Raw genomic sequence first — 15,024 nt, forward strand, 5'->3', positions numbered from 1 at the left:
CACTGTCAACACTTCTATAAGCCATAAAATGTGCGTTCTTCCTATTTCCACTCAGCGCTACAACAAGCACTGCAGCAGTAATTAATTAGTAGGAAAGTGTATCGATAGGCTTGTGTTGTTATTATTAGCGGCTTGGGTCTTTTTTTAATATCGAGGAATATTTCACTTTCTCTGTAACAACATGAATTTGTGCATGAGGCAGAAATAATGCAGTGTGACTCGCGTTTTGCCATCAGCTGGAAGACAGTGTCCCTTTTTGGTCAGTGTCAGTGGAGGAAAGGGAGTGCGGAGGGATGTTGAGAGGCGGACCCTCAGTCTGCTGCTCTCTCCCTTGCTGAGACTGACCATCAGATGCAGGCAACATTAGCCCAGTAAAGTAAAGTGGTTTCTTGCATCAAACAACACAACAGTATATTCAGTCACCTCCTTGTGTGAAGGACAAGTGGATAAACAGGTTAATGTCGAGCCCTGCATGTTTTTTTTTTCAAAAGTCTCATGGAATGTAGGCCTACATTGAACACCACACATTGGCTGCTACTGTAGGCTGAATGATAGAACAGCTATTTCCATGTTAAAATGTTATGGGATGCCATCAGCTGGAAGACTGTGTCCCCTTTTCTCAGCAGAGGGAAGGAGGGCAGAGGGACGGTGATTTGGGTGAGAGGCAGCCTCACCGCTGCTCGGTCCCTCCCCTCATACTGACAATCAGATGCAGGCCATCAGTCCAGTAGAAAAAAAGAGCAAATTATTATGCTCACTTAGCTGTGCCTCACAAGGAATACAACAAATGACACATTACCAGTGTGATCATATACCAATTGTAAAAAATATATATAATTTCAAAATTATCTGAGAAGAACAACATTGGCAGGGCAATTCAAGCATAGACAATATGCAGTCATAATGTATTGGGCCTATAGCCTTCTGCACAAACGTCATTGCTGCAGAACTGTTTTTAATTGGTTAATGTTGCATAGGCTTTTTTTATACATGTTTTAAAAATACCTGAGTGGTAGACCTCGGCTTGCACCACTGGCCTAGGGGTAGGGAGCAAGCCAATGGGTCAATTTGGAATGGGGCAACATTGTATCAAAAGGTCATAGGTGAAAGACTAGGAAGCCATGGGTGGTTGAAGCAGAACCAGCTACACATGAAACACTCATGCCTGATTCAATAATCCTATATATCAGGGGTCGGCAAATACACTTTTTGTGATTTTAGTTTTTGGTTTAAAAATATACAGTACCAGTCAAAAGTTTGAACACACCAACTCATTCCATGGTTTTTCTTTATTTTTACATAAAAACTATGCAATAACACATATGGAATCATGTAGTAACCAAAAAAGTGTTAAACAAATCAAAATATATTTTAGATTTTAGATTCTTCAAAGTAGCCACCCTTTACCTTGATGACAGCTTTGCACACTCTTGTCATTCTCTCAACCAGCTTCATGAGGAATGCTATTCCGACAGTCTTGAAGGAGTTCCCACATATGCTGAGCACTTGTTGGCTGCTTTTCCTTCACTCTGCGGTCCAACTCATCCCAAACCATCTCAATTGGGTTGAGGTCGGGGGATTGTGGAGGCCAGGTCATCTGATGCAGCACTCCATCACTCTCCTTCTTGGTCAAATAGCCCTTACACAGCCTGGAGGTGGGTTTTGGGTCATTGTCCTGTTGACAAACAAATTATAGTCCCACTAAGCGCAAACCAGATGGGATGGCGTATCGCTGCAGAATGCAGGTTAAGTGTGCCTTGAATTCTAAATAAATAACAGACAGTGTCACCAGCAAAGCACCCCGACACCATCACACCACCTCCTCCATGCTTCATGGTGGGAACCACACATGCGGAGATCATCCGTTCACCTACTCTGCTTCTCACAAAGACACGGCAGTTGGAACCAAAAATCTCACATTTGGACTCATCAGACCAAAGGACAGATTTCCACCGGTCTAATGTCCATTGCTTGTGTTTCTTGGCCCAAGCAACTCTCTTCTTCTTATTGGTGTCCTTTAGTAGTGGTTTCTTTGCAGCAATTTTCACACAGTCTCCTCTGAACGGTTGATGTTGAGATGTGTCTGTTACTTGAACTCTGAAGCATTTATTTGGCCTGCAATCTGAGGTGCAGTTAACTCTAAAGAACTTATCCACCGCAGCAGAGGTAACTCTGGGTCTTCCTTTCCTGTGGCGGTCCTCATGAGAGCCAGTTTCATCATAGCGCTTGATGGTTTTTGCGACTGCACAAAGTTCTTGAAATTTTCCGGATTGACTGACCTTCATGTCTTAGAGGAATGATGGACTGTCATTTTTCTTTGCTTATTTGAGCTGTTCTTGCCATAATATGGACTTGGTCTTTTACCAAATAGGGCTATCTTCTGTATACCACCACTACCTTGTCACAACACAACTGATTGGCTCAAACACATTAAGAAGGAAAGAAATTCCACAAGGCACACCTGTTAATTGAAATGCATTCCAGGTGACTACCTCATGAAGCTGGTTGAGAGAATGCCAAGAGTGTGCAAAGCTGTCATCAAGGCAAAGGGTGGCTATTTGAAGAATCTCAAATGTAAAATATATTTTGATTTTTTAAACACTTTTTTTGGTTACTACATGATTCCATGTGTGTTCTTTCATAGTTTTGATGTCTTCACTATTATTCTACAATTTAGAAAATAGTTAAAATAAAGAAAAACCCTTGAATGAGTTGGTGTGTCCAAACCTTTGACTGGTAGTGTATATATTTATATGTTACTGCTCAACTAAAACAATCTCAGTCTACCAACTGCCTAATGACCAAACAATTGACCAGTAGACCTCTTGGGGTCAGCCCAAGCTAATTTCCTGCAATTATATGCAATTTGCCATGGCTAATACTGTGTTCTTTGCTCAAACATAATAAGAAAATATATAGTGATAAATTCATTGTTTTTGGAATTTTCAATTCTCCCTGACTTTCTAGCTTTTATTTTGGCGATTGTTAGTTATAAGAAAATAAATAGGTCCATTATCTGACCATATCATCCTGATTCCTGCTTAAAGGCAAAAACTCAAACAGGAAGTACCAGTGAAGTACTACTCCGGTGTAGAAGATGCTAAGATACAGGACTGCGTCGCTAGCACAGACTGGAATATATTCCGGGATTCATCCGATTTTTCCGATAACATTGAGGAGTTTACCACATCAGTCATCAGTTTCATTAATAAGTGCATCGACGACGTCGTCCCCACAGTGACCGTACGTGCATATCCCAACTAAAGCCATGGATTACAGGTAACATCCGCACTGAGCTAAAGGCTAGAGCTGCCGCTTTCAAGGAGCGGGACACTAATCCAGGCGCTTATAAGAAATCCCGCTACGACCTCCGATGAGCCATCAAACAGGCAAAGCGTCAATACAGGACCAATATCGAATCCTACTACTCCGGCTGTATGTGGCAGGGCATGCAAACTATTATAGATTACAAAGGGAAACCCAGCCATGAGTTGCCCAGTGACGCAAGCCTACCAGACGAGCTAAATGCCTTCTATGCTCGCTTTGAGGCAAGCAACACTGAACCATGCATGAGAGCACCAGCAGTTCCAGTCTCCGTAGCCAATGTGAGTAGGACCTTTAAACAGGTTAACATTCACAAGGCCGCAGGGTCAGACGGATTACCAGGAAGCGTATTAAGAGCCTGCGCTGAACATGTGGCAGGTGTATTCACAGACATTTTCAACCTCTCCCTGACCAAGTCTGCAATACCTAATATTTCAAGCAGACCACCATAGTCCCTGTGCCCAAGAACGCCAATGTAACCTGTCTAAATGACTATCGCCCTGTAGCACTTAGATCTGTAGCCATTAAATGCTTTGAAAGGCTGGTCATGGCTCGCATCAACACCATCATCCAAGACACCCTGGACCCACTCCAATTCGCAAACCGCCCCAACAGATCCACATATGATGCAATCTCTATTGCACTCCACACTGCCCTCTCCCACCTAGACAAGAGGAACACCTATGTGAGAATGCTGTTCATTGACTACAGCTCAGCGTTCAACACCATAGTGCCCCTCATGCACATTACTAAGCTCAGGACCCTGGGACTGAACACCTCCCTTTGCAACTGGATCCAGGACTTCCTGATGGGTGAAGGTAGGCAACAACACATCCGCCACGTTGACCCTCAACACGGGAGCCCCTCAGGGGTGCGCTTAGTCCCCTCCTGTACTCCCTGTAAACTCACGACTGCGTGGCCATGCATGACTCCAACACCATCATTAAGTTTGCTGACGACACGAAGATGGTAGGTCTGACCACTGACGACAATGAGACCGCCTATAGAAAAGTCAGTGACCTGGCAGTATGGTGCCAGGACAACAACCTCTCCCTCAACATCAGCAAGACAAAGGAGCTGATCGTGGAACATGCTAAAGTATTCATCCCCCTTGGCGTTTTTTCCTATTTTGTTGCATTACAACCTGTAAAAAATTACATGTAATGGACATACAGTGGGGAGAACAAGTATTTGATACACTGCCAATTTTGCAGGTTTTCCTACTTACAAAGCATGTAGAGGTCTGTAATTTTTATCATAGGTACACTTCAATCAATCAATCAATTTTATTTTATATAGCCCTTCTTACATCAGCTAATATCTCGAAGTGCTGTACAGAAACCCAGCCTAAAACCCCAAACAGCTAGTAATGCAGGTGTAGAAGCACGGTGGCTAGGAAAAACTCCCTAGAAAGGCGAAAACCTAGGAAGAAACCTAGAGAGGAACCAGGCTATGAGGGGTGGCCAGTCCTCTTCTGGCTGTGCCGGGTGAAGATTATAACAGAACCATGCCAAGATGTTCAAAAATGTTCATAAGTGACAAGCATGGTCAAATAATAATCAGGAATAAATCTCAGTTGGCTTTTCATAGCCGATCATTAAGAGTTGAAAACAGCAGGTCTGGGACAGGTAGGGGTTCCATAACCACAGGCAGAACAGTTGAAACTGGAATAGCAGCAAGGCCAGGCGGACTGGGGACAGCAAGGAGTCACCACGGCCGGTAGTCCCGACGTATGGTCCTAGGGCTCAGGTCTCTCAGTTGGCTTTTCATAGCCGATCATTAAGAGTTGAAAACAGCAGGTCTGGGACAGGTAGGGGTTTCGTAACCGCAGGCAGAACAGTTGAAACTGGAATAGCAGCAAGGCCAGGCGGACTGGGGACAGCAAGGTGTCATCATGCCCGGTAGTCCTGACGTATGGTCCTAGGGCTCAGGTTCTCAGAGAGAAAGAGAGAACGAGAGAATTAGAGAGAGCATACTTAAATTCACACAGGACACTGGATAAGACAGGAGAAGTACTCCAGGTATAACCAACTAACCCCCAGCCCCCGACACATAAACTACTGCAGCATAAATACTGGAGGCTGAGACAGGAGCGGTCCGGAGACACTGTGGCCCCATCCGAAGAAACCCCGGACAGGGCCAAACAGGAAGGATATAACCCCACCCACTCTGCCAAAGCACAGCCCCCGCACCACTAGAGGGATATCCTCAACCACCAACTTACAATCCTGAGACAAGGCCGAGTATAGCCCACAGAGGTCTCCACCACAGCACAAACCAAGGGGGGCGCCAACCCAGACAGGAAGATCACGTCAGTAACTCAACCCACTCAAGTGACGCACCCCTCCCAGGGACGGCATGAAAGAGCACCAGCAAGCCAGTGACTCAGCCCCTGCAACAGGGTTAGAGGCAGAGAACCCCAGTGGAGAGGGGAACCGGCCTGGCAGAGACAGCAAGGGCTGTTCGTTGCTCCAGAGCCTTTCCGTTCACCTTCACACTCCTGGGCCAGACTACACTCAATCATATGACCTACTGAAGAGATAAGTCTTCAGTAAAGACTTAAAGGTTGAGACCGAGTCTGCGTCTCTCACATGGGTAGGCAGACTGTTCCATAAAAATGGAGATCTATAGGAGAAAGCCCTGCCTCCCGCTGTTTGCTTAGAAATTCTAGGGACAATTAGGAGGCCTGCGTCTTGTGACCGTAGCGTACGTATTGGTATGTACGGCAGGACCAACTCGGAAAGATAGGTAGGAGCAAGCCCATGTAACGCTTTATAGGTTAACAGTAAAACCTTGAAATCAGCCCTTGCTGAGAGACGGAATCTAAAACAAAAATCCAGAAAATCACATTGTATGATTTTTAAGTAATGAATTTGCATTTTATTGGCAAAATCGGCAGTGTATCAAATACTTGTTCTCCCCACTGTATACAAAATAGTCCAAATTGGTGAAGTGAAATGAAAAAAATTACTTCTTTCAAAAAAATAAATAACGGAAAGGTGGTGTGTGCATATGTATTCACCCACTTTGCTATGAAGCCCCTAAATAAGATCTGGTGCAACCAATTACCTTCAGAAGTCACATAATTACTTAAATAATGTCCACCTGTGTGCAATCTAAGTGTCACATGATATCAGTATATATACACCTGTTCTGAAAGGACCCAGAGTCTGCAACACCACTAAGCAAGGGGCACCACCAAGCAAGCGGCACCATGAAGACCAAGGAGCTCTCCAAACAGGTCAGGGACAAAGTTGTAGAGAAGTACAGATCAGGGTTGGGTTAAAAAAAATATCAGAAACTTTGAACATCCCACAGAGCACCATCAAATCCATTATTAAAAAATTGAAAGAATATGGCACCACAACAAACCTGCCAAGAGAGGGCCGCCCACCAAAACTCATGGACCAGGCAAGGAGGGACATTAATCAGAGAGGCAACAAAGACACCAAAGATAACCCTGAAGGAGCTGCAAAGCTCCACAGCGGAGATTGGAGTATCTGTCCATAGGACCACTTTAAGCCGTACACTCCACAGAGCTGGGCTTTACGGAAGACTGGTCAGAAAAAAGCCATTGCTTAAAGAAAAAAATAAGCAAACACGTTTGGTGTTCGCCAAAAGTCATGTGGGAGACTCCCCAAACATATGGAAGAAGGTACTCTTGTCAGATGAGACTAAAATTGAGCTTTTTGGCCATCAAGGAAAACGCTATGTCTGGCGCAAACCCAACACCTCTCATCATCCCGAGAACACCATCCCCACAGTGAAGCATGGTGGTGGCAGCATCATGCTGTGGGGATGTTTTTCATCGGCAGGAACTGGGAAACTGGTCAGAATTGAAGGAATGATGGATAGCGCTAAATACAGCGAAATTCTTGAGGGAAACCTGTTTCAGTCTTCCAGAGATGTGAGACTGGGACGGAGGTTCACCTTCCAGCAGGACAATGACCCTAAGCATACTACTAAAGCAACACTTGAGTGGTTTAAGGGGAAACATTTCAATGTCTTGGAATGGCCTAGTCAAAGCCCAGACCTCAATCCAATTGAGAATCTGTGGAATGACTTAAAGATTGCTGTACACCAGCGGAACCCATCCAACTTGAAGGAGATGGAGCAGTTTTGCGTTGTAGAATGGCTAGAAATCCCAGTGGCTAGATGTGCCAATCTTATAGAGACTTGCAGCTGTAATTGCTGCAAAAGGTGGGTCTACAAAGTATTTACTTTGGGGGGGTGAATAGTTATGCACGCTCAAGTTCTCAGTTTTTTTGTCTTATTTCTTATTTGTTTCACAATAAAACATATTTTGCATCTTCAAAGTGGTAGGGATGTTGTGTAAATCAAATGATACAAACCCCCAAAAAATCAATTTTAATTCCAGGTTGTAAGGCAACAAAATAGGAAAAATGCCAAGGGGGGTGAATACTTTCACAAGCCACTGTAGTGGAGCTGGTCTAGAGCTTCAATTTCCTCAGTGTCCACATCACTAAGGAATTAATATGGTCCACACACACCAACACAGTCGTGAATAAAGGCACGACAACGCTTCTTCCCCCTCAGTAGCTGAAAATATTTGGCATGGGCCCTCAGATCTTCAATAAGTTCTACAGCTGCACTATTGATAGCATCTTGACTGGCTGCATCACCTCTTGGTATGGCAACTGATTGGCATCCGACCGCAAGGCACTACAGAGGGTAGTGCATATGGCCCAGTACATCACTCGGGCCGAGCTCATTACCATCCAGGACCTCTATACCAGGCGGTGTCAGAGGAAGGCCGTAAAAATAGTCAGACTCCAGCCACCCAAGTCACAGACTGTTCTCTCTGCTACCGCACGGCAAACGGTACTGATGCACCAAGTCTGGAACCAACAGGATCCTGAACAGTTTCTACCTCCAAGCCATAAGACTACTAAATAGTTAACCACATAGCTACCAGAACTATCTACATTGACCCTTTTTTGACCTTCTTTTATTCCTTTTCAATATGATATCTGAGTGAGAGTGACTAACAAAATCAATGGGGGCCCTCCGGTCGGTAATTTGACCATGATTACTACAAGTTTAGATAGCTGGCTAGACTAACTTACCAATCTAAAAACAAAATGCTGACATGGGCTAATTGAATGACTGTCGGTGACTGACATAAGAAGAGAAAAACTGCTGATGATAATTTTTTGAAATTGCACCTTCTACTATTCTAACTGTCAACATTAAGTTGAGACCCTGAATGAGTTCCTACATTTTAAAGTTTTTGGAAATTGATCCACGAGCCTACAAAAGGGGGGCAGCGGGCCACCAGTTGCCCATCCCTGGTTTAAACAAAATTGGGATAGTTAACGTTAGGTAAAAATCCCTAACCGATAAACTTTTTTTTTTCCCTTACAAAATTTAAATCACTGTGCAGTTATCACAAAACTACCACTAACAGGTTCCGATCATCATCATCATAAAGGGAAAGCCAATTTATGTGCTACTTTATTAACCGGAGCTGTAATGCACAAGGGAGAGAGAAGCAATGCAGCAGCTCAAGCAGGGAGTGGCTGTGCGTCTGTGAGTGACAAGCAGTGGAGTGAAGTACTTAAGTTGTTTTTTGGGGTATCTGTACTTTTTACTTTTACGTCACTACATTCCTAAAGAAAATAATGTACTTTTTACTCCATACATTTTTCATGACACATTTTGAATGCTTAGCAGGACAGGAAAATTGTCAAATTTAGCACTTATCAAGAGAACATCCCTGGTCAACAGAAACAAGCTACACGTGCCACTCCCATGAAAAACAAAAGCAGCAACATAAATTAAACAATTGTCTATTTCTCTCCGCGGGAAGCGCGATGTAGACCATTTGCATTGTGTATTCACGTGGAATTTTATGCATTTTTCTTATCGTTTTAATGGAACTCCCCCCTCACTTTTTCTATGGTGTCCTCTCCCTCCCCAGGTGGCTGATGGGAGTCTGACGGTGCTGTCGGTCAGCCGCAAGGACAGAGGGGCGTACACCTGCCGAGCCTACAGCATCCAGGGGGAGGTGGTTCACACCACACGCCTGCTTGTCCAAGGTAGCCCTGTCACAACTCAACATCTGTGAGTGAGTGAGTGAGTGAGTGAGTGAGTGAGTGAGTGAGTGCGTGAGTGAGTGAGTGAGTGAGTGAGTGAGTGAGTGAGTGAGTGCATGTGTATATGTGTACATGTGTGCAGCAGTAAAGAGTTGTGTGTCTTTGTGTTCGTTTTCTGCAGGGTGAATGTTTTAGTAGGCAGGTGTATATATGTGTGTGTGTGTGTATATGTATGTGCACATGTATAGGGTGTGTGTGTGTGTGTGTGTGTGTGTGTGTGTGTGTGTGTGTGCCTATGAGGTCTACGACTATAGAAAAATAGTCAGGCAATAATTAACAGACATGCCAGGTCCAAAAACTGCCCTTTGTACATACAGTCTAGTCTAGCCCCTTTGGTGTTGGTAGATCTAATGGAGCTGGGTAGGTGGAAGCAACAGGGTGGAAGCTCACCTAAACACATTAGAAGGTTAGATGGAGTCATCACTAAAGATGGAATACATTTTCCTTTCTGTCACGGCAAATACTGAGTTCAGACCTTACTAATTTTTTAGATAACAAAAAAATTAAAAATACTGGGGTACCGGTACAGAGTCAATGTGCGGGGGCACAGGTTAGACGAGGTAATTGAGGTACATGTAGGTAGAGTTAAAGTGACTATGCATTGATAATAAACAGAGAGTAGCAGCAGCGTAAAATAGGGGGTGAGGGGGTGGGGGGGGACAATGCAAATAGTCCGGGTAGCCATTTGATTAGCTGTTTAGGAGTCTTATGGCTTGGGGGTAGAAGCTGTTAAGAAGCCTTTTGGACCTAGACTTGGCGCTCCGGTACCGCTTGCCGTGCGGTAGCAGAGAGAACAGTCTATGACTAGGGTGGCTGGAGTCTTTGACAATTTTTAGGGCCTTCCTCTGACACCGCCTAATATAGAGGTCCTGGATGGCAGGAAGCTTGGCCCTAGTCATGTACTGGGCCGTACGCACTACCCTCTGTAGTGCCTTGCGGTCGGAGGCCGAGCAGTTGCCATACCAGGCGGTGATGCAACCAATCAGGATGCTCTCGATGGTGCAGCTGTAGAACTTTTTGAGGATATGAGGACCCATGCCAAATCTTTTCAGTCTCCTGAGGGGGAATAGGCTTTGTCGAGCCCTCTTCATGACTGTCTTGGTGTGTTTGGACCATGATAGTTTTGTTGGTGATGTGGACACCAAGGAACTTGAAGCTCTCAACCTGCTCCACTACAGCCCTGTCGATGAGAATGGGGGCGTGCTCGGTATCAAGAGAACATCCCTGGTCATCCCTACTGCCTCTGATCTGGTGGACTCACTAAACACAAACACTTCATTTGTAAATGATGTCTGAGTGTTGGAGTGTGCCCCTGGCTATCCGTAAATGTAAAAAAAATGACAATAATTGTGCGTCTTATACTTTTACTTTGACTTATACTTAAGTATATTTTTGCACTTACATTTACTTTTGATACTTAAGTATATTTAAAACCAAATATTTGTAGACTTTTACTCAAGTAGTATTTTACTGTGTGACTCACTTTGACAAATATTGTTTCCATTTGGACCTTTGTCGGTTTCTCTGTTGGTGCGTGTTTAAAAAGTGGTGGCTTTTGATTGGCAGATGACCCTGGGGGTAGGGATTATGATAATTCAGTATCCCTGTTGGTAAGCCACTGAATCCGATCGTCACCAGATCAACTAAGTAAATCTGCAGCGGGCAGTGTTTCCAGCTGTACCCCTGCTACACACGCGCACACACGGACACACACACATCACGCATACACACACACGCACACACACCACACACACACTGGGTTTCCAGATAAAAACCCTCCCCCTGTTAGAGGCTCAGGCCCTGGGCTCTGGATCAGAACTACCATATTGGGCTGCCAGTCAATATCACCAAGCTGGCTAAAGGAGGACTCTGTGGTTGTGTGAGTGGGTGGGTGTGTTTGTGTGTCTTCTGTTATGCGATCAGCTCAAAATTGTGTGTGCGCATCTGCTAAATGATTCAAATGTGTGAGTATCACTGCATCGCAGTGCTAGCTGTGCCACTAGAGATCCTGGTTCGAGTCCAGGCTCTGTCGTACCCTGCCGCGACATGGAGACCCTTGGGGCGGCGTACAATTGGCCCAGCGTCGTCCAGGTTAGGGGAGGGTTTGGCCAGCAGGGATGTTCTTGTCCGATCGCGCACTAGCGACTCCTGTGGCGGGCCGGGCACAGTGCACGCTGACACGGTCGCCAGGTGTACGGCGTTTCCTCCGACACATTGGTGCGGCTGGCTTCCGGGTTAAGCGGGCAGTGTCAAGAAGCAGTGCAGCTCGGTAGGGTTATGTTTCGGAGGACGCACAGCTCTCGACCTTCGCCTCTCCCCTGTCCGTAGGGAGTTGCAGCGATAGGACAAGACTGTAACTACCAATTGGATACCACGAAATTGGGGAGAAAAAGGGGTAAGTATGTTTGTGTGCGCACGTTATGACGTGTATACGAGGATTTCCCACCATTGGTGCAGAAATTAGCTGATATGACTGATGTCATAAACTGAAAAAGAGAAAGATGGCCCATCTTTCGTTCTTTCCTTACTCGCCACTGTTGCACCAAAGCTCACTTACACCACCTCCCAACCGCTTACACATGTTAACATACATATGTCCTTACTTGTAGGTACATACCCCTGTACATACCCCATTTATTCCTCACAATGACATAGAGCACATCTCTCTCCCTATACCTAGTCATTCCCAAACAAAAGCATTCCCAGAACGTTCCTGTTGGGTTAACAGTGGAGCGGCAGTCTCCTCCTCTCATTGCAGGCCTTTCAACAGAGACAAGGATGCCGCTAAGGACGGCAGGCAACAGTTAAGCACATTAGACTGTGGAGAGGAACTGGAGGGACATGAAAAGAGTAGGAAATAAATCTATCTGCACTTATGTAATCCACGCAGACCCAGACTTGTACTTGTTTACTTTGCATTGTAGTGCATTTTTTAATGTTTTTTTTTCAGGGCTGGCACTGTAATGGTGATGGGTGGTGTCGCTTCCGTCTCATCTGTTTTGTCTATTTTCCATGTTTTCCAATATTTTCATATTTCATGGATGAAATGCATGGAGACTATCCGAATTGTTGATGAACACTACCGGTCAAAAGTTTTAGAACACCTACTCATTCAAGGGTTTTTCTTTATTTTTACTATTTTCTACATTGTAGAATAATATTGAAGACATGAAAACTATGAAATAACACAAATGGAATCATGTAGTAACCAAAAAAGTGTTAAACAAATCAAAATATATGTTATATTTCAGATTCTTCAAATAGCCACCCTTTGCCTTGATGATGTGGTCCTCTGTAGCTCAGCTGGTAGAGCACGGCGCTTGTAACGCCAGGGTAGTGGGTTCGATCCCCGGGACCACCCATATACAAAGATGTATGCACGCATGACTGTAAGTCGCTTTGGATAAAAGCGTCTGCTAAATGGCATATTATTATGACAGCTTGGCACACTCTTGGCATTCTCTCAACCAGCTTCACCTGGAATGCTTTTCCAACAGTCTTGAAGGAGTTCCCACATATGCTGAACACTTGTTGGCTGCTTTTCCTTCACTCTGCCGTCCGACTGATCCCAAAACATCTCAATTTGGTTGAGGTCGGGGGATTGTGGAGGCCAGGTCATCTGATGCAGCATGCCATCACTCTCCTTCTTGGTAAAATAGCCCTTACACAGCCTGGAGATGTGTTGGGTCATTGTCCTGTTGAAAAACAAATGATAGTTCCACGAAGCCCAAATCAGATGTGATGGTGTATCGCTGCAGAATGCTGTGGTAGCCATGCTGGTTAAGTGTGCCTTGAATTCTAAATAAATCACAGACACCAGCAAAGCACCCCCACACCATAACACCTCCATGCTTTACGGTGGGAAATACACATGCAGAGATCATCCGTTCACCCACACCGCATCTCACAAAAACATGGCGGTTGGAACCAAAAATCTCAAATTTGGACTGTTTCTTGGCGCAATCAAGTCTCTTCTTCTTATTGGTGTCCTTTAGGAGTGGTTTCTTTGCAGCAATTTGACCATGAAGGCCTGATTCACACAGTCTCCTCTGAACAGTTGATGTTGAGATGTGTCTGTTACTTGAACTCTGTGAAGAATTTATTTGGCCTGCAATTTCTGAGGCTGGTAACTCTAATGAACTTATCCTCTGCAGCAGAGGTAACTCTGGGTCTTCCATTCCAGTGGCGGTCCTGATGAGAGCCAGTTTCATCATAGCGCTTGATGGTTTTTGCGACTGCACTTGAAGAAACTTTCAAAGTTATTGAACTTTTCCGGATTGACTGACCTTCATGTCTTAAAGTAATGATGGACTGTCATTTTTCTTTGCTTATTTTTAGCTGTTCTTGCCATAATATGGACTTGGTCTTTTACCAAATAGGGCTATCTTCTGCATACCACCCCTACCTTGTCACAACACAACTGATTGGCTCAAACGCATTAAGATGGAAAGAAATTCCACAAATTAACTTTTAAGAAGGCACACCGGTTAATTTAAATGCATTCCAGGTGACTACCTCATGAAGCTGGTTGAGAGAATGCCAAGAGTGTGCAAAGCTGTCATCAAGACAAAGGGTGGCTATTTGAAGAATCTCAAATATAAAATATATTTTGATTTGTTATTTCATAGTTTTGATGTCTTCACTATTATTCTACAATGTAGAAAATAGTAAAAATAAAGAAAAACCCTTGAATGAGTAGGTGTTCTAAAACTTTTGTAGTGTAACTAATTGGAGGGGCCACAATGTTTGCCCGCGCTACAGACGGCTATATCTGTCCCCTAATACAGGACTTGTAAAGGCCCAACGCACTACTTTTAGGAAAAAGTAATTATTTCCCCCCCCAGGCAATGACAACAGCTACCAGCTGCCAAGAGGGCATAACAACAAAAGGTCCATATTCGGGCAGGGTAGGAAGCAAGAGTGAGACAGATGCTTTGATCGCCGCTGCTCGTTTCCATAACGCTGCTGCTGTGCTGGTCATGTGATGAACTATCGTTCCTACGTGCAACGAAGGAGTCTGATATGAGACGTGACAAGATTGCCCAGGAATCATGCTCTATTGCAATGCTCATGGCAATGATAATCATGTTGTAGTCTGCCCTTTATTTTGTTACATGTTAACATTACATGTCAAACCAAGTATGTCTAGGAGGTCTGTGGAGCCTACTTTGTTTGTATATTTGTTTTTGTTTTTGTTTTTTAACCACACCAGACAAGTTCCCTCACGGGAAAATAAAGACAGGGTTGGTCAGTCAACCCTACTGGGAGAGCTACTGGGGGTAATTAATAGATATTGTGGTTGCAAAATAAAATAAAACAGCGGGAGCATTCATCAGTTTGCAGGTATTCTTCATTAGTTTAGTTTTGGTACTGTAGGTCTGGATGTGCGTACACTGCTTTTGAGCTACTGTGTGTGCAGGCTTTTGCTCCAGCCCTGCTGTAAGACCTCTGATTCTGTTTGTCAGCTGCTCCTCAGGACCTTAGTTAGCTGAATCATGTGTGTCAACATGATCTCTGCTCCACCTGCCTTAATGAACTCCTTGCATGGTGGTGGTGTGTGAGACTCTATCTGTGTTTGTCACCA

At 44.5% G+C, this 15,024-nt stretch overlaps 1 protein-coding gene across 1 annotated transcript in view; it reads left to right on the forward strand.

Moving 5' to 3' along the window:
* LOC121573938 (protein turtle homolog B-like) overlaps positions 1–15,024 on the forward strand; it is a 195,656-nt gene that overhangs the window by 99,357 nt on the left and 81,275 nt on the right. Inside the window, exon 5 of the mRNA XM_041886349.2 lies at positions 9,266–9,383. Within this exon, the coding sequence (XP_041742283.2) occupies positions 9,266–9,383 (118 nt within the window). The remainder of the gene's footprint in view (positions 1–9,265; positions 9,384–15,024) is intronic.

Source organism: Coregonus clupeaformis, chromosome 9, assembly GCF_020615455.1.
Source record: "Coregonus clupeaformis isolate EN_2021a chromosome 9, ASM2061545v1, whole genome shotgun sequence".
In the NCBI taxonomy this organism is placed as follows: Eukaryota; Metazoa; Chordata; class Actinopteri; order Salmoniformes; family Salmonidae; genus Coregonus; species Coregonus clupeaformis.